Source organism: Vulpes lagopus, chromosome 20 (genome assembly GCF_018345385.1).
Source record: "Vulpes lagopus strain Blue_001 chromosome 20, ASM1834538v1, whole genome shotgun sequence".
Classification (NCBI taxonomy): Eukaryota; Metazoa; Chordata; class Mammalia; order Carnivora; family Canidae; genus Vulpes; species Vulpes lagopus.
In genome coordinates, this window is record NC_054843.1 from 38067442 (window position 1) to 38091394 (window position 23953).

At 38.2% G+C, this 23953-nt stretch overlaps 1 protein-coding gene across 1 annotated transcript in view; it reads left to right on the forward strand.

The window, feature by feature from the left end:
• Positions 1–12449: 12449 nt before the first annotated feature.
• Positions 12450–23953, forward strand: part of HTR1F (5-hydroxytryptamine receptor 1F) — a 125466-nt gene continuing 113962 nt past the window's right edge. The window contains 1 exon segment of the mRNA XM_041735101.1: positions 12450–15141. Within this exon segment, the coding sequence (XP_041591035.1) occupies positions 15003–15141 (139 nt within the window). The 5' untranslated portion in view covers positions 12450–15002.

Consider the following 23953-nt stretch of genomic DNA (forward strand, 5'->3'; position numbering starts at 1 on the left):
TCATTTTTGAGGAAATGCCTGCTTTGTGAAATTGTGGGGAAACAGATCTCAAAGGGTGGTTCTCCATCCCAGGCCTGAAGACTGCTGCCTCTAACTCCCCCTTCCTTTCCTCGTCTGACCTCACCTCATTTCCAGCCACTGGATCAAAGGAGAGAGGGAGGGAGAGACCTGGAAGGAGAACCACCAGGAAAAGAAGGAGACTGCAGTTTTGTGTTCGCGTCATTTCCAGATTCCGTGAGGGGGTCATCTCCAAGGTATCTCACAAGTCAAAGAGACCGCACCTTGCCCTCCCCGCGCCCTTCTCCAGGCACCAGTGGAAGACGAGGGAGGAGACGGCGGAGAGAAGAGGGAGGAAAGGGGTAAAGTGAGGGAAGCAGACGGGAGAGGGGAGCTGAAGGGAGGGCCGAGGCCGGGACAGAGGAGCCGTCCGCCCTGAAGCGCTGCCTCCCGGCTCGGGCCTGCTCCAGCGGGGAGGCGGGGCGGGGAGCCCCGGCCGGGTCGGCCCCGCGGGAGCCCGGGGCACCCTGCGGGGCTGGAGCGCGACTCCTTCCCGACACCTGTTTGGGGCGATGTCCGCGCTCCGCCCGCGGCCTCTGCGCTCCGGGGCCAAGCTGCGGGGAGCGGCGCGGCCCCGGGCGGAGCTGCTGCTGCAGGCTGGGCGGGAGGCGCCGGGCCGGGCCGCGGCGCTGGGGAAGGTCCGAGTCCGCGACAGCCCGCTTCGGGGCGTGCTCCGGCTCTGAGGAGCCCGGGGCGGGAGACAGCCCGGCCCCCGCGGAGTGCAGCCGTGCGAGGGCAGTGGAGTCCTCGAACCTGTCCGCGGGGGGGATGATGCCGGGGAAACGGTCAGACAAACGTGAGGACCCGGGAGGAGGCGTCGATCGGAAAGAAGGGCTGCAGTTTTCTAACTTGATTTCCCGCAGGTACAAACCACTGAGGTAAGGAGCAGGAGAGGGCTTCCGCCGGCGTCCGGCTAGGTGCTGGGGGCGGGGCTGCAGGTCCTCCCGGGACCGCACCTGGGGGTCCGCACCCGCGGCCCGAGGCGCCTGGGGGAGACCGGGGGGTGCGGGGGTGCAGGTCCTCCCCTACGGCCCGAGGCGCCTGGGGGAGACCGGGGGGTGCGGGGGTGCAGGTCCTCCCCTACGGCCCGAGGCGCCTGGGGGAGACCGGGGGGTGCAGGGGTGCAGGTCCTCCCCTACGGCCCGAGGCGCCTGGGGGAGACCGGGGGGTGCGGGGGTGCAGGTCCTCCCCTACGGCCCCAGGCGCCCGGGGGGGAGCGGGGGTGGGGAGAGGGGGGAGGGCAGTGGAGCGAAGGAGAAAGGGGATCCGAGTGAGGATTGATATTCAAGGGTTCTGGTCCCCGGAGAGGCCAGGAGAGCCGATCTGTGAGCCTGGGAAGTTAGGAAATGAAACGCAGGAGATGAGAGAATATACACAGGGTGCCTCAAATGCTGAATTGGGGTTTGGGGTTTATTTACACTTTCACGAAAGAGGCGGCCCCTGATAGCGCACTGGCTGAGAGCTAATCCACGCACTTTGGAAGGAACCTTGAGACTTCATTTTCTGCATGTATTTTCCTGGCACTTTGACGATTGTAATGTAATTAAGCTGATTTGTTTACTGGACATTTAAGATGTCATAAGCAGGAAGAGTCACCAGCCACTCGCATCAATTTTTCTGGAATATCTATGTAATCATTGCAGTTTGACGAAATTTTAGTGGGTGTGTTATACCAAAAGCCAGGAAAATGAAACAGATTCGAGATGGATTTCACTCTGGTTCCATTTATACACAGATCTTGAATTTGATGTGGCGATCAAAAATCTAAATCCTTAAGTTTGAATTGCCCCTTTTGTCAATGTATTTGTTGAGGAAGGAGTCCAGAAAACTGGACTCCTTCGCTGGTTTTCACTGTGATGTGGGAGTGTCAAGAACTAGAACAAACCCGAGGAAGACTTTCCATCCCGCTGGGCTTCCATTGCTGTTCCTCTTACTCTGTCCCTTTCTCTTCTCCAAACTCATAAGCAGGTTTCAGCATCATCAGTGTGTGTCTCCTCCAAAGCAAGTATAGCTCTTGCTCGTCTCCACCCCATTCAAATCTGTGTATCAGAGTTGGTCTTGGTCTTGATAATGAAAACAGTTATTCACTATTTCCAATCAGAAGTGTTTTTCTATGCTTTGGGTATGGTTCATTATGCTCAGATATTTCTAGAACAAATTTTATACTTCCTGGTATCCGCTTAGAAGTTCTCAGATGCGAAAATTAACTTATTTTTGTCCAAGAAATTTTAATGTATTTTTCCACACCTTCTTTAGTCAGTATGAATCATTTGTCAAGCCTGGTCCACTGAGGCTTATTACAGAGCTAATGAGCTTAGTTGTATCAAGGGTTTGTTCCCTTTCAACAGTTTATAAAGAACTCTAAGAATAATGCAAGTTTTGAGACTTTAATTCATTAGGCAAGTTTTATAGATGTGTGGAATTGAGCAATAGCACATTTGTAAAGGCAGCTTTTTGAGTTTTAAATAAATGTACTACTTCACTCGTTTTGTAAAGTTCTTAAGCATATTGTTCTTTTAGAGATTATCAGAAAGCTGCTAATAAAAATAATACACCACAACTTTCTTAGCATTTTTTTTTTGTTTTAAGTCAAAACTTGGGTACATATCTCTTTTAAAAGACTTACAAAATTATAATTCTTAACTGGAAATTAGAGGAGTGATTGAATTTTCTTATCTAGGAAGTGTGATCCCTTTTAATGAACTGTTACTGAAATCACTTCAAAGAGTTTTAAAGGGCACTTTCCAGTATATTAGTAATAAATGGCTAGTGTAAAGCAACACAGATATGGTAATATTTGAAAGGCCATGGCAGGATTCTTTTTTTTCAATATGAATTTAAGAAGTGAGAGTAAACAAGATGTAGTGTGTTGCTTTCTTATTGCTATTAATTGAAAGCACTAACAATCTTTAGGTGATGGAGTCCTGAGACCCATGGGGAAGCATCTGTAGTGATCTGTTATAGAACAACAGTGCCTGTACCCCACCATGAGAAGCCTTGCTTTTCTATCCCCTCAGCCTTAAATTATACAGGCAAGAGATACTCATGTCTGGTCTGAAAGTGATGAGCTTTTGAAGTGCAATAGGGAAACTCATAATTGGCATCTGTAACAGAAATTACTATGTCCACTTAAGAGGTGCCTGGGTGGTGCTGTCGTTAAGCTCCTAACTCTTGATTTCAGCTGGGGTTGTGATCTCAGGGTCATGATCTCTGGGTGAGATCTAGCCCAGTGTGGGGTTCCATGCTCAGCACAGAATCTGCTTGAGATTCTCTTCTCCTCTCCCTCTGTCCCTGCCCCCACCTCAAATAAATAAATAAATAAATAAATAAATAAATAAATAAATCTTTTTTAAAAATGAAATGAGGGACACCTGGGTGGCTCAGTGGTTGAGCACCTGCCTTTGGCTCAGGTCATGATCCTGAGGTCCTGGGATCCAGTCTCCCATCAAGCTCCCTGTGGGGGACATAGGCAGAGCTGCCTATGTCTCTGCCTTTTTCTCTGTGTCTCTCATGAATAAATAAATAAAATCTTTTAAATAAATAAATAATAAATTATTACTTCCACTTGAAAAGGTGCAAAGAGAAATGTCAGAATCTAGGACCAAACATAAGTAAGCAAAAATTATATCAGTGAGTGAAGTAAGGTGGGGGGGGGTGTATTGATATGATAATTTTTCCAATTTCTTGATGGTGTTTCCAGTTCTCAGAAGTAATAGATGACCTTTTAACTCATGACGTGGCATTTCTGTTTTCTTCTATGTACAGTAGGAGGCCATTAAAGCATTTCTAATGGGGAACAGTTTTACCAGGATCTTCTTGCTATTGTGTTGAAATAATTCGTTTAAAGACAAACGGGAAAGGCCATTAGGAAGCTACTCGTTTCCTAGCCTTGTCTTTGACCAGAGTGATAGTAACAGATATACCAAATCCTGGATATATTTGGAGGTAAAGGTGACAAGACTTCATAATGTATGAGACGTGATCTCTGACAGAAGGAAAGGAATCAAGCTGATGCATAGATATATGACCAGAACAGTGGAAAGAATGCAACTGTCACTAACTAATATGGGAAGCATAAAGAGAAGCAGTTAAGTTTTGAGCAGCCTGTTAGATCTGCAGATGCAGGTTCACAAGAGTAGTTGGGACGGAGCTCCAGGAAAAAGTCAGAGTTGGAGATAAAAAATGTCTAAATCACTACTGTGTAAATGATATTTAGAACAATGAGACTTTATTAAATGATTTAAGGAGAGAATTACTTAAAGCATCAGACTGAGGAAAGAGCTCTAGAACAATCCAAAATATGAACACTGAAAAGAGTAGGAGCCAGAAAAGTAACTCAGAAGGAGCAGTCTGAAATAGGGGAAAACCCAGAAGAGGGTAGTATCAGGGAAGCCAGAAGAAGAAAGTATCTTTAGAAGAAATGAGATCACCTAAATCCAGGATGCTGAAGAGTTAAATTATGTGAAGACACAGAATTACTTTGAAATTTTATTTGGTCTTGGTAAGAGTTATTTCAGCTGAAATGGTGGTGATAAAAGATTGACCGATAAGGATTGAACAAAGACTGGTGATTCCAGTCCGAGGAATTTATCTTACAAATATATTTGCACTTAGGAAAGATAATTTATGTTCCAAGAAACTCCCCGTAGATTTTTATACAGGTCAACAATTGAAAACAATAAATACCTGTAAATGGAAAACAAGCCAGATAAACTATGTACATTCATTCAATGGAATACTGTCCAGCTGTTAAAATTATTAAGGCAGCTTTCTATGTACTAACATGAAAAGATTTTTAAAGTATATTGAAGAGAAAAAGTGGCAATCTGGTGTGCATGGTATGTTATCATTTGTTAAAGAACAAAAAAAATAAACCTGTGTATGAAATAATATTTTTAAAAAATGGGTACTAGTTGTTGCTTATAGGGAGGAAAACTGAGCAGTAGGGTACAATAACAGGAGGGAGATGAAGTCTTCTGTATACTTTAATATCTTTGTTATGTGCACACAGTTATTCAAAATACTAAATAAAATTTTATATACAAATCTGAAAAAAATATGTAATTTAAAGTAATAAAGAGAAAAAAAACGGGAGGTGAGAAGTGAAAAATCTATAAAATAGCTCTTTCAGATAAGAGAATTAAAAGTAGCTAGAGCAGGCCATGGAGATTTTGTTTTTAAAACAGGAAATTTAATGTTGGAAATAGACCAATGAGAATGAACCAGCAGAAGAAAGAGATTATTTAAAAAAGAGAGCGAGAACAATTATGGGAGTAAAGTCACTTAATAATTGGTAGTGTATAAAATATAGAATTCCAGACCTAGTGACAGAGAGAACTAGTGAGACTAGGAATAGGGATAGTGCCTTTTCCTACAAAACCTCAGTTCTGTATCAGTCCTTTAGTCATCCTCTTATATTGCTAGAGCTAAGTGCTGCCTTAGACATTTGTATAAACTCTCCAAATTGATTCTACCATAAAGTTTTAGTTCTAATGTCATTTGGACACTTAGCCTCTCATCAAAGCTTTTTCTTAACTATTGGTTGGCATTTTTTTTAACCATTGGTTAGCATTCTCTCCAGTTCTCTAAGGCAGCCTGAGCTTGCCACCTGTCTCTGCCCCTGCCCTCTTTGCTCTCAGAATGATTCTTCTTGAGGAATTCAGACGCTCCCAGAAATGAAGCTCCCTCCCCTCTTCTAACTTGCGTATGTTTAGCTGCTTAGCTAACTCTCCTCTGCTCCAATCCTAATAGTCAAGCTGACCTCCTTCTCTGCTCTGGATTCTACAATCCAGGATTGTGGAGCAATCCAATCCAGAGCAATGGATTCCCCCATTGCATCTGAACCTTGCTTCAATAACCATTCTTTTTATCACCTGCAGCTTTAACTTCTTCTTCATTTAATGACTCCATCGATTACATTATTAAAATCATATTACTCTCGGGATGCCTGGGTGGCTCTGGGCTCAAGGCGTGATCCCCAGAGTTCTGGGCTCGGGTCCCACATCGGGTTGCCTGCGAGGAGCCTTCTTCTCCCTCTGCCTGTGTTTGCCTCTCTCTCTGTGTGTGTCTCTCATGAATAAATAAAATCTTTTTAAAAAATCATATCATTCTCATCCTTGCAGCAAGCAAACAGAAAAGACTGTCATGATCCTGAACAATCCCTATATTTAGTCCTATTGACTCCTTTTCTCAGCCAGCTTCTAGAAAAAAAAAACTTATTTTTATTTCTTGCCACAATCCCCTCCACTCCCACTAACTCCTTCCCACCATGCTGACTTCCACTCCCACCACCCCATGAAGCTCCTGTGGCCACTGTCACCATATTTTTAAACCATGATCACTGAAACCTTAGCTTGCGAGGCTCCGTAGGAGTAGTTGACAAAGTTAGTCTTTTTTTTTTTTAAGATTTTATTTATTCATGATAGACACACACACACACAGAGAGAGAGAGAGAGAGACAGAGAGAGAGAGGCAGAGACACAGGTAGAGGGAGAAGCAGGCTCCATGCAGGGAGCCCGACATGGGACTTGATCCCGATTCTCCAGGATCAGTCCCTGGGCTGAAGGCGGCACTATACCGCTGAGCCACCCGGAGCTGCCCCATAAAGTTAGTCATTAAACATTCATGTCTTCCCTTCCATTAGAGTCAAAGTTAACTTTCTTGCTCTTGAAGTTAGTGACAGCACTTTCTTGGTCCAGTTTGTCTTTGAATTTTACTTCTTCATTCATTTGGTGATCCTCTTCCACTGTCTATCCTTAGTTCTCTTCTCCATTCACTGCCATTTTTCTTATTCTCCTTTGGTCAAAGATCCCTTTGAGAATCTAAAAACAAAAAGGAACAAACGACTATGGCACAATAATGCACATAGATACAAATATTTACAGATAATTTTGGGGTATTAGGAATCCTTCCTACATTTTTTAATAAAATATCATTACCTACTGTGATTTCATTTACCTCCAAATGAGATGATGGGTCCTAGTTATTTCAAATGTAAGGACGAATTTCAGTTCTAACATTGCCTACAGGTTCTCTTTTGCTGTATCCACATCCCAACACATACTACCTTCATGAGTTTTTGATACCTTCACACTACATGATTTCTTCACATAATTTCTCTTTAATTTGAATCACATCTTAAAAATATAAATAATGTTCTTATCACTGTTGTTAGTGTAAAATCAATATTACTGCCACAAATAACAGGCAATAATTTAAAAATGATACTGAAAAAAGTAGTGATCTTATTAAATTTTAATCAGGTACTTATTGCCAGCTAAAAGCCTTGAGCCTGAGGCCAGCATATAAGGGAGATAGCAAAAGTTAATAACAAATCTTCAACAAACTGCCACTCTCTCAAGGGCTTAATCCAAAGTGAAAGAACATTGAAAAGGAAATAAATTCCTTACTTTGTGATACAGTGTTATTTAATGCCATGATCTAGTGCAAGTAAAGTCATGTTATACAGCACCCATGGAACTTGTACTTGGGACAATTTCCCTTTCTTCTACATATGCAACCCAAACCTCCTCATTAAGCTACAGACCTGGAGATCACCATATGGACAGATAAATGACCTCTGGGTCCAGCTAACAGGTGCACAATTAAACTCATCTTTCTCCCCTAAATGTATAAATCTCTTATATTCTATATCCCATCAAAGAAACTTTTGGATTCCTTTTTTAAAGTTTTTCTGCATACCCAGCCAAATCCAATCAATCTGATGGGTCTCTTGAATCTAATTTCCTGATCATCCATTAACTTACTTTAACTTGATATGCCTGGCCTGGACCTTTTTAAGTACCTTTAACCCCATATCCCTGGACTAAGCCTTGTCCCCATGAGTCGTTTGTCCCATACGGTCACCAAATTAATTTTAGAGATTGGCTGTCTGATGCTTAAAATCCTTTGGTGGCTTCCCATTTTCTTCTTCTAGAGCTCACTCTCCTAACCCTCCTTTACCTGGATTGATGCTCCAGCTCCCTTCCTACCACTCTTCCTTGCCAACCTCTGGTTCAGCAGTAGGGAACCTCTCAGACTCATCTGACATATGAGGTTTTTCCACTCTGTTCCTTACTTAGCTCTGGATGTCCTTCCTTCCACCTGGAAAATTCTTAGTCATTTGCCAAAATCCACATTTATTTCTTTTCCTTTCCAGATGCTTACTTTAGCCAGAAAACAACGTACCCCTGAACCCTGGTTATGAACCTTTTGCAGTGAACCTACAGCTTCTGTGCTTCACTCACCAGGGTATTTGTATTTTATTTATTTACATATGTCTTCTCTCCAATTAGACCAGTGAGTCCTTGAATGCCAGAAATGAGTCTTTTTTCATCTGTTTTTGCTGACTTAATGAACCCTCATGTTTGGCACAAGGGGCATCAAAGACAAACTTCTCTGACTCCTTTGTTGCTTGTGGTGGAAGTGGTTGTAAACAAGCCATGGCACTGAACACTTCACAGATCCCCTTGGGTGGGAGAGATTTTCAAAAAATCATTTCAAAAACGTCTCTTTCTCTATACAGTGGTGTCTCTAAGATATTTCACTCTTTTGAACTATTTAATTAAATTAATTAGATTAAATTGCCAAAAAAGTCAGAGAAGCTTCCAACATAATCTTCTATACCCACAATCTCCAAGACAGATGGCTGTTTTTCTCATATAATGAAACCTCAAGGGAAGAATATTATATAATCTCACTCAATAACCTGCTTTAGTGTTCAACTATTTTTAGTTTTTTAGACAATATAAATTTATGTTGCTATAGTTGCTCTACTTTTTATAAAGTGGACAGTATGTGGTTGCATTTTCCTCATATCAAATTTTCATCTATTTCAAAACAATGTCAACTAATATTGAAGGAAAGTATCTCAATTTAATCAGGATTCATTGATACTTATTCTTTTTTTGCAAAGGTCTGCCTCTTAGCTATTTAAAAGGTCTTTGGCTCCAGTTCAACTTGTATCTTTCCTCTCTTTTTATTTCTCCATCTTGTAACTAATATATATCAGTGTATTCACATGCTCATAGTGAGAACTGATGGAATAAAATCATCCATGAGATAGAGATTTATATAAATAGAAACCAGTTTCTACACTAAAATAGTCAAGGTCATGTGCAAATACTCAGCTATCAAAAGCCCTAATTTTAGAATCATGTTTTTTAATCTTGCAACGCTTCACTTTTTGAGGCATTTGTCATATTTTAAAAAGTCTGTTTCTATAGACTTATATTCTTATGATTTTGTCTTCTGATTGCCACAGCAAGCACAATTCCTGACTACTGCATTAATAGCTAACACAATTTCAGGAAAAGCCTGATCTGGCTCATGCTTACAAGCACAGGTGGTTTAGTCATATAATACAAGTAATAATGAATATGTTAGTTGTATATTTTCATAACTTCTTATTAAATAGTGTTTGAAATAATGAGCTCCAGATTTGGAAAGTGGTCATTTCAACACTCTGCTTGTCATTCGGTGCAGCCACTGCCACACAACACTAATAACTCCAGGCATCTTGTAGCTGTTCTTTGGCATCTTGGCAGCTGTGCTTGACAAGGCAAGCACCCATCAATCTTTACAATTCTAGTTGAAGTAAAAGCAATGGAGCTCTCTATTCTTACCTTGCATAATTAAAGTCTAGATTGTGATTTTGACCCTTCCTGTTTTAAGAAAAAAATTGAATTTTAAATGCTCAAAGATCCATTTTCTCTCAAATTCATCTAGGGATCTTCCTAACCCCTCTTTGCTGATTACCTCCAATTAGCCACATTGTTAGTCCAAAAACAGAAGAGAGAAACTAATATTCCTCCCTTCATAGGCATAATCCTGGAAAGGGTTTTCAAATGAATGGGTTAAAATTCTTATAAACTTCATTTTTTGTCCTCAAGAAGGTTACCAAGGTTTAGCAAAAATCTATGCAAGTTTCCTTCCTATGCTTATTGTCTTTATATATTCTGTCACTTAAAAGCATTTGCAACCTTTCATTAAACATTCTTGCTACCTCAGGACCTACCTGGAGAAAAGTCTGTCAAGACTGTTGCACTTTTTAAAAAGTATCTAAGTGTTTCACACCATTGTAAACTTGTAGACAGGCAGAAATTCTGCAGTGGCTAAGGAAATTGGATTAAAACCACTATCACATGTTGGAACATTAGAGCTTTTGGAAAAGCATCTAATTTAATGTAAGATACACATACGCAGAATTCACAGTGAAACAGTAGGGAAGTGTTTTCTGAATGGATAAATATATTATTGTAGCATAAAAAGTGGTATTGGACTCACAAAATGAAAATGTCAAGTAGAAGGAATGCTCTTGCCCTGGACACAAATTCATTGAGTAGAAGAAAAATCAACAAAATTAGAACTATATATAATTCCATGAGTGTAATCAAAATGGCTTGCAAACTAACTGTTTGATAGTTTTTATAGTTGCTTTCCAATGTTTTATTATATATTATTTTCACATCCAGGCAGGAATGATTATGCCCATTTTACAGAAGAAATAAGTGATACCCAGAGACTTTAAATATTTTGTCCTAAATTCTGGGACTGGCTCGGTGGGGGGAAACAAATCCACATTTCACTTTAGTCTAATCATCTCTTAACTGTAGAATATGTTGCCCTTTGACCCTAAAGTATTTGAGAAAAAACTGCATCCTCCTCTGAATTCTTTTTTAGGGTACATTTTATCATTTTCATTGTTAGATTTAAAACAAAAATGAATTGCAAAAAAATTTTTTTTAAATATTTTATTTATTCATTCATGAGAGACACACAGAGAGAGAGGAGCAGAGACACAGGCAGAGGGAGAAGCAGGCTCCATGCAGGGAGCCTGACGCGGGACTCGATCCTGGGTCTCCAGGATCAGGCCCTGTGCTGAAGGTGGTGCTACACCACTGAGCCACCCCGGCTGCCCTGAATTGCAAAATCTACACTTAAAACTGAAAAGTATTTTCTCTCATACTACATTCTTTACAGATGCTTCCAATATATAAAAATGTGATATTATTCTAATTACATTTTCTTCATTATTGAAAACATGAATATATAAAACTAAAGAAAAAGGGTAAAAAGAAAAAGAAAAAAAACAAAAGTCTCTGTAATTATATAACATTTTCACAAGAATTGAGTACTACAGCTTAGTTTTTTACAAACTTTTGCTGAATTGATAGCCAAAATTATATATCTCTTGTTGATATTGGTGTATTTTTCCTTTGATTACTTATAAGATTGAATCTAATTTTTTAAATTTTTATGGTCATTTGAATTTCTACTTTTTGAATTATCCGTGCTTTTTTTGCTTTTACTATGGATATGTTTATGTTTTTCCAAAGCTTTGTTTGTCATATGCTACAAATTTTCCCTTTTGTTGGTACCTTTGAACTTGTTCCATGGTAATTACTGATGGCACTTAGGTTTAAATTTTATGTAGTTTGACATTTCAGTTTTTTGCCTTGGTTTGGTTTAGCTTCATGAAACCAGAAGTAAGTTTACAACTTTCCATTCCAAGATCAGTTGGATATACATTGATCTTTTCCAATATTTTTTATCTTATTTTCTAGTTAGCTCTTTGATCAACCCTTAATTCATTTTTATTTATCATGTATGACCTTTTCTTCCTAAAGATTTACCCTGTTGCCTCAATGACTTTGAAAAGTCATTTTATCTTCATTGGTATGAAATATTAAATCTATCACCTACTGGATGCTTCTTTTTGCAGTGATCAGTTGTGTCTAGTTGCTGTCTCTCACTGTTATAACACCTGCATTACTTTTAGTTATTGTGAATTGTGCATTATTTTAGCAACTGTATGGCAAGGGTTTTCTATCATTCTTCTTCACAATTTTACATATTTTTCCTGTTTGTTTCCCCTTAGTGAGCATGGCCAATTTTCTGAGATATCAAATAAGTTAAGATTTTTATTGGAATAAGCATTTTAAATACATTTAGTGGGGAAAGACTGACTGGATTTCCCATGAAAGAATATGATATCTCTCCATTTACTTAAGACTGATTTCATATTGTGAATAAAGTTTTATAATAGACTTCTCATGAGTTCTACACATTTCTTATTTGGATTTTTCCTAAGTATTTTATGTTATGGAATAGTAAGATGACATGATTATTTCTTATCACATCTTCATGTGGTTATTAAGGTTAGTTCACAGAAAAGTGCTAAAACAAATGCTCATTTGTTTTTATTCATTTATCTTTATTTTTTTTAAAGATTTATTTATTTATGATAGACATAGAGAGAGAGAAAGAGGCAGAGACACAGGAGGAGGGAGAAGCAGGCCCATGCCGGGAGCCTGACGTGGGACTCGATCCCGGGACTCCAGGATCGCGCCCTGGACCAAAGGCAGACGCCAAACCGCTGAGCCACCCAGGGATCCCCCTTCATTTATCTTTAATCTATTTAATTTTCTAAGTTTTTTGTTAAATAAATAGACTTTTTATTCTCTTGGCTATTTAAAATAGGCAGTAATATATTCAGAATCCAGAAATTTTGTCTGGTATATGTTTTAAGCAAAAACAATAGTATATAATTATATTTATAAATCTATTCCATTAGAACTACTAAATATCATTCTCGATAGTACAAACCAAATAGTGTACCATTGAATTCTAATGTTCTTCTTTAATTTATAAGTTATTTTGAAGAAGCTATTATGAGTGACAAAGTTTTAGGTTTTTGTGTTTAAAATTTTCAATTCATGGTTATTCTTAGTATTATATTGTGTCAGAAAATGTGGCCAGCATGATTTCTATTTGAGATGCTTATGTAAGGTTTTGGGGTTTTTTGGTTTATATATGTTTAGCTTGTGTAAACTATCACTGCACACTTGAAAGAGTGAATTATGTGCTATATATGGCACTAAAATTTAACACTATATCACTTCTCTTGTTACTTTATATGATTAATCTGTTACTTGTTTATAGAGATCCATTAAAGTTTCCTTCTACAATTGTAGTTGTCTATTTGCCAGTGGACTCTAAACTTACTATTTGGATATTGTGGTGCTTGATTATTGGGCACTTAAAGATATATGGTTGTCTAGTTTTCCTACATGAAATTTACTTTCTCTTTTTCCTTCATTGAATTCATCTTGTTTAATATTAGCCTTATTGTCTTTCTTTTCTTTAGGTTTGCCTCAAGTTGTTGGCCTGAATCATTTTAAATTGAATTTTTCTTACAAGGAAAATATTTTTAGCTTTTATTTTTACCCAATCTGGACATTCAATCTGGATACTTTTCCCCTTTTAATAGATGAGCTTACCTTACATTTGTGATTAGCTACTTTAAATATAACATTCCATTGTACCTAGACCAAAAAAATTTTAGCGTTTCCTCCTTTCTTCTTTTGTCACAATCTTTTGATATTGATGGATAATTTCTTAATTAGTTTATTCTTTTCAGTATCATAGCCAAGTGGAGTTGATGTGCAGTCTATTAGAAATTGATATAAATCACTGTTTAAATTTCTTATCATTTCTAAGATTGTGTAGCCTGATAGAAGTGAAGGGAACAAATGGTTTGATTATTTTCAGGACATTTGATAGAGATGTGTTGTGAAAAGAAGCATTCCTACAAAGTGCTCAAACTGCTTGATTCAATAGCTCTTGGCACAACTAAACATTTAAGTTGCAATTTTAAAAGGGGGCATGGTAGGACTATGAATACATTAGAGGAAAAAAGGAAATTGATGGGTTTTATTTTGTAATAGTGGGAAGTCTTTGAAGCATGAAGGACATGACAATAATGTTTCAAATGTCAACAGATGAAAACTCAGTTCTGGAAGATATTTAATAGTAAAGGAAAGAGATTAATGTTAAAATTATTTCTAACAATGCTTTTAGATGAAAATGTTTTGACTAGTGGTATTCTGGTAAATGTTTATCAACCAACAAGGAAGGAGAGCAAGAGCCCACATTTGTAGAGTTTTCATAGTGCCAACAGTATAGATGCTTCTGACATAATCAGTTCCAAATTACCAAAGTGAACTCACTGAACACAGTTGGGAAGAAATGTGCCTGATGACTTACAGCCAGTGGGGACTAACTCCAGCATACCTCTAGTGTAATCTTAGTAACATTTCTAAAAATGATTACCAGGCTATGAAAGACCTAATTGGTAAAAAATAAAGGGTATTTTGTACCTGGTGGTAGGTAGTTTCATATATAAAGTATTGAAGAGTGGTGCGATCCAAGACCATTGAAACCACTAGAATCAGAAGCTGATGGGCTTCAATCCCAGCATCACAACCTAGTGTGTGATTTTATGCAAAATAACCAGTTTATCTAAGCCTTACTATATTCATCTGTAAAATTCTGAATAATGAAAGCTATTTCACAGGCATCTTGTGATGACTAAAAGATACAATAACTAAGAATGCAGCTGATATTTAAGTAAATAATAATAATTTTTTCTCCATCTTCTGTGCTACTCATTTCCTTTTTCCTGTCCTTACTCATTAGAATGTAGTAAAATGAGGTCAGAGCTGATGCAATATAATTAGTAAGGAAATGGATCATGTCTCTAGTGTTGGCACACCTAACACCTATGTAGCAACCTGAAATATGGCTTTTAGAAGCACCTGGGTGGTGCAGTTGGTTAAGCGTCTGACTCTTGGTTTCATTTCATCTCAGGCCATTATTTCAGGGTCATGAGATTGAGCCCCATGTCTAGCTCCATGTTCTGCTTGAGACTCTTTCCCTCTCCCTTTGCCCCTCCCCCTACACTGCTCTGTCTCCCTCCCTCTCTCTCTCTTAAATAAGTAAAATAATATTTTCAAAAAATGGCTTTTATATAGGAAGGAGAATTCTTGAGAAATGCAGACACCACAGGAAGAATTCAAGAAGATTTACCTACATTTGTTTTCTTTTCCATATTTGAAGTGTTAAAATAAGCTCAAGACTTTGAAGAAGCAAGGGGGCAATAGCACATGGATAAGGTTTATGACTCAGTGCTGTTGCTTGTCATTTGCAGCCTCTATGGTGAAGGAAAAGGAGACAAAGAATGTGGAAAGGATATTGAGTGGATCAACCTATTGTATTTGCTACAAAAATACAATTCTGCAAAAGGTAAAAATAATATTTTATGGGGATGCATGGAAGAAAATAAATTTTGGCTATAATAAACAGGAAAAGACTTAAAAGCCTGACATTTAAAATGATACTTGCAGGATTTTGATCAATGGAAATTGTCAGATTTGGAGTATTTTCAGTGAATCAAATAACAAAAAAATGAATTAACACAGAAGTATAATATTTCTTTTAATGAAAAAGTGAGTAACCTAATATATTTCAAATGCAAACTAGACCCAGGGTAGGATTAGGAAATATACTCCAAAAATAGCTTGGTATGTGATCAACAAATGAGCCTATGGCAGTTTCTATTTTGTAGAAATATAACTGTAGAAATAAATATAATTCTATTTTGCAGAAATATAATTCTATTTTGCTGCTTTATATATGTTTGTATTTAATTCCCAAATCAATACTAAAAAGAAAACATCATCTCATTTTATGGAAAAGGAAACTACTGACAATTATACATGGATGGTATAGGGATACAACTTATCGGCAGAGAGACATTGAAATGTTTTTCATTTCAATGGTGCTTTTGCCCTTTCTGCTATATAAAACAAAAGTTATCTAGGTAGGTATTTCAGGACTATTATCCAAGCTTTCATTGAGGAATAAGTTAGCCAACCTACTCTCTTTCAGTGATTAGCTTGGATTAATTTTTTGAGTTTCATTTGCAGAGAACCATGCCTTGAGGTATTTGAAGCATGACAAGAGGATGGGATTAAGCAAAAGACATGTGCAAATATTCTAGTAGAGAAGAAGGACTTAGTTGAGTGGCTAGGGAGATATTATTCTCTTCTAATTGTTCTTATTGAAATCACCAGGGACCTCCAAATTGATAAATTCAGAAAACAGCCTTCAATTTTCATCCTATCATATTGCTTGGCAGTAGTTGCTATAATTTATAGAAGTTCTCTTTTTTAAAAAAACCACTTTACTGGGGTGCAATTGGCATATAAAAAGCTGTAAGTATTTAGGTATGTATACAACGTGATATGTTTTAAGATAAGTACATGTGTGAAAACATCACCACAATCTATGCCATAAACATATCCATCAATTCCAAAAGTTTTATCTTGCCCTCTTTATTATTTTTTGGTAATAAGGACACTTAACAAAATATTCAGAAATAAACCTAACTGGGGCACCTGGGTGGCTCAGTCACGTAAGTGGCTGGCTCTTGATTTTGGCTCAGGTCATGATCTCAGGGTGATTGGCATACGAAAACACATTTAATTTTTGTATACTGATTTTGTATTCTGCAACTTTGCTGAATTCATTTTTTAATTCTAATAGGGGTTTTGTTGTATGTGTGTGAAATCCTCAGGATTTTCTACATATAAGATTGTGTCATCTGCAAACAGAGGTAATTTTACTTCTTCTTCTAGGCTTTGGATTCCTTTCTTTTTCTTGCCTGATTGTCCCGGCTAGGACTTCTAGTACTATGTTGAATAGAAATGACAAGAGCAAGCATCCTAGTCTTGCTCCAGATTTTGGAGGATTTGTCACCATTGAGTATGATGTTAGCTGTGAGTTTTTTGTATAAGACCTTCATTGTGTTGAGGTAAATTCCTTTTATACCTAATTTGTTGAGAGTTTTTATCATGAAAGTGTATTGATTTTGTCAAATGCTTTTTCTGCATCTGTTGAGATGATTATGTAATTTTTAGCCTTCATTCTTCTAATATAATATCACACTGATTCATTGGCATATGTTGAACCATCTTTGTATCCCAGGTATAAACCCCACTCGGTCCATGTATATGATCCTTGTAATGTACTGTTGAATTTGATTTGCGAATATTTTGTTGAAGAATTTTGCATCTACATTCATCAGAGAAATAGGCAAATTTTCTTTCTTTATGGTATCTTTTATTAGGCTTTGATGTCAGGGTGATGCTGGCCTCATAAAATGAGTCTGGAAGTGTTTCCTCTTCTATTTTTAGCAGAGTTTAAGAAAGATTGGTATTAATTTTTTTAATGTTTGGTAGCATTAACTAGGGAAGTCACCTGGTCCTGGGCTTTTTCTTTGATAGAATATTTTTTATTTCTTATTCCATTTCCTTATTTGTTATTCATCTATTCATGCTATTTCCTTTTGATTCAGTCTTGTTCTATTACAGGTCTTTATGAATTTATCCATTTATTTTACATTTCTAATTCATTGGTTATAATTATTCACAGTAACCTCTTATGATCATTTTTTTTTATTTCTGGGGCATCACTTGTAATATCTCTTTTGTTTTTTATTTTATTTAAGAGTCTTCTCTCTTTTTTCTTGATTGGTCTAACTAAAGATTTGTCAGTTTGTTGATCTTTTCATAAAAACCAACTCAGTGATTTTTTCTTTTTTTTTTACTATTTATTTCATTTATTATTGCTCTAACCTTTTTATTTATTTATTTCTGCTAACTTTAGGATGTTTGTTCTATTTTTTTTAATTCCTTGAGAAGTAAAAAAAAAAAAAAATTCCTTGAGAAGTAGAGTTAAATTGTTTAAGATCTTTTTTATTTTTTAATATAGACAATTATTACTATATAATTCTCTCTTCCAACTGCTTTGCTGTACTCTATGATTTTGGTATACTGTGTTTTTATTTTCATTTGTTTCAAGATAGTTCCTAAGTTTCCTGTTGATTTCTTTTTTGACTCAATGGTTGTTCAAGAGTATATTAACTTCCATGCATTTGTGGATTTTCTCATTTTCCTTTTGTTATTGTAGTCTTCTGATATTATGGTTGGAAAAGATACTGAGAATGATTTTACCCTTCTTAAATTTGTTGAGATTTTTTTTATGACCTAGCATGTAATCTGTCCTGGAAACTATTCTACATGCACTCAAGAAGAATGTTTATTCTGCTGTTGGGTAAAACATTTTGTATATGTCCATTAGTTCCATTTATTCTAATGTTGTTCAAATGATGTTTTACCTTATTGATTGTCTCCGTTATTGATTGTGGAGTACTGAAGTCTTCTACTATCATTATATCGTATTATATTATATATCTTTAATCAAATTTTTGTGGTTATAGTTATTCTTTGTGCTCTTATTTTCAAAAACTACTTCTTTTTTTGTATATTTTTTAATGGAGTTCGATGTGCCAACTATATGTATAACACCCATTTCTCATCCGGCCAGGGACACTATATCATACCTAAAGGGTCTATCCAACAAGAAGACCTAACAAACATGAATATTCATGCCCCTAATGTAGGAGCTGCCAAGTATATCAATCAATTAATATTCAAAGTAAAGACATACTTAGATAATAATACACTAATAGTAGGAGATTTCAACATGGTACTTTCTGCAAATGACAGATATTCTAGGCAGAACATCACCAAAGAAACAAGGGCCTTAAATGATACACTGGAAGCCCAATTATACATAGATTCTTCCTTCTGAGGCTATCATTTATTTCCCTTAACCTTTCCTCGTGGTCTTTTGTTTTTCTCTTTTTTCCTCAGTTTCCTTCCTTGCCATTAACTTGTCTTCTATGTCACTCACTCTTTCAAATTTTTTTTAAATTATTTTATTTATTTATGATAGGCACACAGCGAGAGAGAGAGAGGCAGAGACACAGTCAGAGGGAGAAGCAGGCTCCATGTACCGGGAGCCCGAAGTGGGATTCGATCCCGGGTCCCCAGGATCGCGCCCTGGGCCAAAGGCAGGCGCCAAACCGCTGCGCCACCCAGGGATCCCTGTCACTCACTCTTTCATCCACCTCATTAACCCGTTAGGAGGACATCCAGTGTGGATTGCATCTCATTTAATTGATTTTTAATTTCGGCCTGATTAGATCTAAATTCTACAGTCATGAAGTTCCTTGAATCCTTTACGCTTTTTTCCAGAGCCACTGGTAGCTTTATAATTGTGCTTCTGAATTGGCTCCCTGACATCTAATTGTAATCCATATTTGTAACTCTGTGCAGAGAGTACTGCTTCTGCTTCTTTCTTTTGTGATGAGTTCTTCCTTCTAGTCATTTTGGTCACTGCAGAGTGGCTGTATGAGCAGGCTGAGTCAAGAATATTGACCACGACCTAAGTATATTTCACCCTAGACGATTTTGACAGGTTAATCCAAAAGATGAAAAGAAAGATCAGAACAAAATAAAACAAAAGGACCACTAAAGTGAAAAACAGATTTTAAAACAAAGTTGTAAAAAATAAAAGGCCAAGAATTCCAAAGAAGAAGGAAAAAAAAAGAGAAAAGAAGAGAATAAAGTAAAAGGAAAAAGGGAAAAAAGAAAAAAGCGAAGAAAAAAAGGCGGGGTGATGATGGTGAAGAAGTTATAGTGGAGGGAGAATGTAGTCCGCCTGAGGGGTCCTAGAGGGATATCCTCTTGGTTCTGAGTATATTAAGTTCTAAGCATATTAGAAGATGCTCAGTCCCAAATTTATATAGACCAGAAATATTTATAGAGAGCCCCAACATTGACCACCAAAAAACATAAATGAGATAAAAGAGGGGGGCAGGAATAGAGAATATAATCTAACAGAATGAACCAGCATGGTATCCCACTTGGTTCTGGGTGCATGCTGGTAATGTTTTAGAAGGTATTGACCTCCACCATTGTAGAACAAAAGGAGGCAGAGAAAAAAAAAACATAAAAAACCCATATCTTGTATATCTCCCAAAATTAAATTGAGTATGTTGAAGGGAATCTAGAAGTAGACAATATATCTAAGACCTGTAATTGTAGAAATATGAAAGTCAAAAAGGAAGAAACTTAAAAATGAAGAGTTGGTAAAATATTGTAGTTAAGGTGGGAAAAGAAAAAATACTGGAAATTTTTAGTCTGATATAAAAATGAATCAAAATGGAAAAATAATTTAAAAAGAAAATAGAAAAAAAAAAAGAACCCTCTAGTTCTACATACTATTTTCCCTCAGTCCTGGAGCTTTCCAGCGTGGCTTGGTCCAGAATTTGCTCTTCCCTTGTCCTTCCAGCTGGTCTTCTGGGGGAGGATTCTGCTGTGCTGATTCTCAGGTGTATGCACCTGGGGAGATGCTCCCCCTGCCTGGTGCTGGGCTCAGTGGGAGCTCTTTACCCCATGAGGCCTCTGCCCCTGGTGGCCCCTCCCTCCCAGGCACAGGATGACACAAGGAGGAACAACAACACTGGTGGCGACCAGGTCTCTAGCCCTGGAGTCAGCTCCCCCAGTAAGTACTCTCAGCTCCCAGTCTGCACTGGCCTGGGTGCTCCCCAGGCACGGGCGCTGACCTGCACAGCTTGGGAGTACCCAGGGGCAGGAGAGGTCTCCCTGTCCTGTGCCCTCCACACCTCCACCTATTCCAGGGGGACCGCAGGATCTCTGCCTGTGTCCCCCCGCGCCCTGGAATCCAGGGCCTGCACTGCTGGAATTGCGCTCCCAGGACCGCAGCTCCAGAAGGCAGCAGGGCACATGCCCCTCCACCCAGAGCCCCCGACTGACCAACCAGCTTCTCCCTGAGGCCCCACCAAGTGTGGCTCCAGCCTTTTACCAAGATTGGCCACAATGTGGATGCGCTGTCCCCTGGGCACCCTCCTCTCCTAGTGACCCCATGGGAGACTGGGGGCATCCCTGCCCCTCCTGTGCTTCTGCCTGATTTCCTTGCTGAGCACTTTCTATCTGGGAATAATCCATACAGATTTTTAAAGTTCCAGTCTCCAGGATGGGGCTCTCCTGTCTTGAGGCTCCCACCAACCCCCTTAGCCCGGCTCCTCGTGGTGCTCCTCCCCCACTCAATTCTTTTTTATTTTATTTTTTTCCACTTTCCTGCCTTGTTAGAAGTGAAAACCCTTCTACGTAGCATCTGACTGTCCTCTCTTTGAATCTCAGGTCGAATTCGTAGGTGTTCAGGATGGTTTAGAAGTTATGACGGGGGAGGAACCGAGTGAGGTGAGGACCCTGCTCTTCCATCAGCTTGCCCCACCCCTCCCAGAAACTACTTCTTAAAATTCTCTAATTAGTTTCCACAGTAACACTTTCCTGATTTTGACTTTTAACTGTTCTTTCTATAGAATTTGTTAATTTTTTTTAATTTTTGAAGAGTAATTCTTGAAAGGCAATATGTTTGGCAAAAGCAAGGAGGAAAAGGAGTGATAAAATCAAGTACCTTGGGTAGCCCGGGTAGCTCAGCGGTTTAGCGCCGCCTTCAGCCGACGGTGTGATCCTGGAGACCTGGAATTGAGTCCCATGTCAGGTTCCCTGCATGGAGCCTGCTTCTCCCTCTGCCTGTGTCTCTGACTCTCTTTTTCTCTCTGTGTGTGTCTCTTATGAATAAATAAATAAAATCTTAAAAAAAAAATCTGCCAGTCTGAATTTCTCAACTGAGGACAACCTAGCAATCACATTCTCAACAAAATCTTCCTAGAATCTCTCTACAAATTGTTATTCAACTTATTGGCCTTTCACCACTCCTATTTGTATATATTTATATTTGAACTTATTACTATTTAGGTGTAGATTATATATAAAAATACCTCTCCCACCCTCATTATGCCATGGTCTTCTGAAAGGCAAGGAATATGTCTTTAATTATGGTGTACTCAGTAACTACTAACTAAAACAAGGTATAAAAAAGGCAGCAAATGCATATTTAATAAGCAAATGAAAATTCAGTGAATTAATACTCCCTGGGCATCTTATTAATAGTATCATCTCTATTAAAGTCTGTAAACATTTTGCACCTCTGTTTAATTTACCAGCAAAGAGCTCTAATTTTTAGCTTCCTTAAAATCTCAAAATTCTATCAAAATATGAAAATGAATTACAGAAATGTTTTGTAAACAAAAAGTATTATATGCACAAAGTAGACCAGTTTGAATGTTATGAGTCCATAGTTTTTCTGAAGTTCCAAATAGCTACACAAATGCATGCAGGCACATTCACATCTATACACAAATGAAATTAAATGCTGCCAGATTCATCATCCTTACTGATTCCTACATTTCCCAATGTATAGGAAAAGTATTGGTTTTGCTGATTTGGTATCCCTGCAACTGAATACTACCAGAGGAGGTATTAACTTCATTCAACTAGCTTTCTTAATTTTCTTATACTACATCATTATTGTCCTCTTAGACTTTAGGTTCCTGAATATGGAAAGTGCATCTTTATATGATACATATCATTATATACAAATAGTCAATAAAAGTCATCTTTGGTAGTTATAATGATTTTCTGAATGGTTATAAACAGGATTGGAAGTAAAAAAAAAAACTGATACACAGGAAGAAGAGTCAAGCAGTAGTCCTTTATCATCCATATCCATTACAAAACTACTATGCAAAATAGTATGCATTTTAGCTAGCAAAACATTATTTACAATTCCTTGAAACTATACTAGGTGGGAGTGCTACACTTGTTGAATTGCTGAGAGCTCTGGCTTTTTGTGTTCTGTTCTATATGAGCTAAGCAATGGTTTTGACATCATGCGAACTGTTAAATTTTACAAATGAGATGCACAGCTGGAATGTGACTCAACCTCTTCTCTGGCAATCTTTGGATACCTTCACTCCAAGTGACCTAAAGGAAATTTTAATCTAAAAAGTTAAAGAAGGGCAGCCCAGGTGGCTCAGCAGTTTAGTGCCGCCTTCAGCCTGGGGCCTGATCCTGGGGACCTGGGATCGAGTCCCACCTCAGGCTCCCAGCACAGAACCTCTTCTCCCTCTGCCTATGTCTCTGCCTCTCTCTCTCTGTGTCTCTCATGAATAAATAAAATCTTTAAAAAACAAAAATAAAAATAAAAGGCATAAAAAAATAATAAGTTAAAGAAGACAAAGGGTAAGATTTCTAAGGTGTTTCAAAATATATGTCAAATTTTTCATCATTCATTGCGTTTGCAGATGCTGCTTCGGTACTACTGCTCATGTTGCTGATGAAGCCATGCTATCTAAAGCACAGCTCTGTCAAATCCAAGAGAACTAATAGAAAGATATTCTTTGTCAGACATGGGATTGACAAGCATTTTTTCTCTGAAAACTCTCTGATAACCTTGAGAATGGCACCCTGCTTTTATAGGATCCCAAAGAGACACCAGTATCAGGAAGGAAAACAAGAGTTTTTGTGATTTACTTTTGGTTGCTTTAAAGAATTATACAAATAGCAGTGTAACTCTGGGAATTCTGTACATATTTATTTGCTTCATGTTTGAAGAGCTCTCAACAGAGAAACCTTAGCTGAGATGTAAATGAATGAATCAGAGAATCTGTAAAGAGCTGTACTAAGTACATGCATATGTAAGACACACATCTTCAGACTTTTTTCCACATATTGACAGTACTGATACCAAATGACAGAGTCCAGAGAGTTTGTGATAGGAACTTTAAAAATAATCCATGTACAAGGCAATAGGACTGATGGCAGAATGACAGTGAAGAGTCAACCCACTGTTTAACATAACAAGGTTGCATATTTCCTGTATGTTGAAGGAAAATCTGGACAATTCTGTATTTGAAACATCCTGCCAGTACTGCACCATGAAGGCTGCTCTCAGAGTAAGGCAACTCCAGAAGCAGAAGGATCTGTGGAACACAAGAAATTGTGGAAGATGACAGCATAGACTTAAATGTCATCCCAGGTCTCCACAGGAGACCTGAAACCCCACCATGCCAAATAATGGGCTCTTAGGCTCCTCCACTACCAGTCCTCCTTCAGCCCCCTCTTCCCTACTCCCCTTTCTCTTCTTCACTCTAGTTATGCTTTCCCATGTTTGTGTATCCCACAGACATTCCATGGAGTCTATAAGCTAAATCAATAATCAACTAGTGAAGAAGTCTAGAGCAAAATATTTAAGGAGGCATTTAGTCTCAGGACTCTGT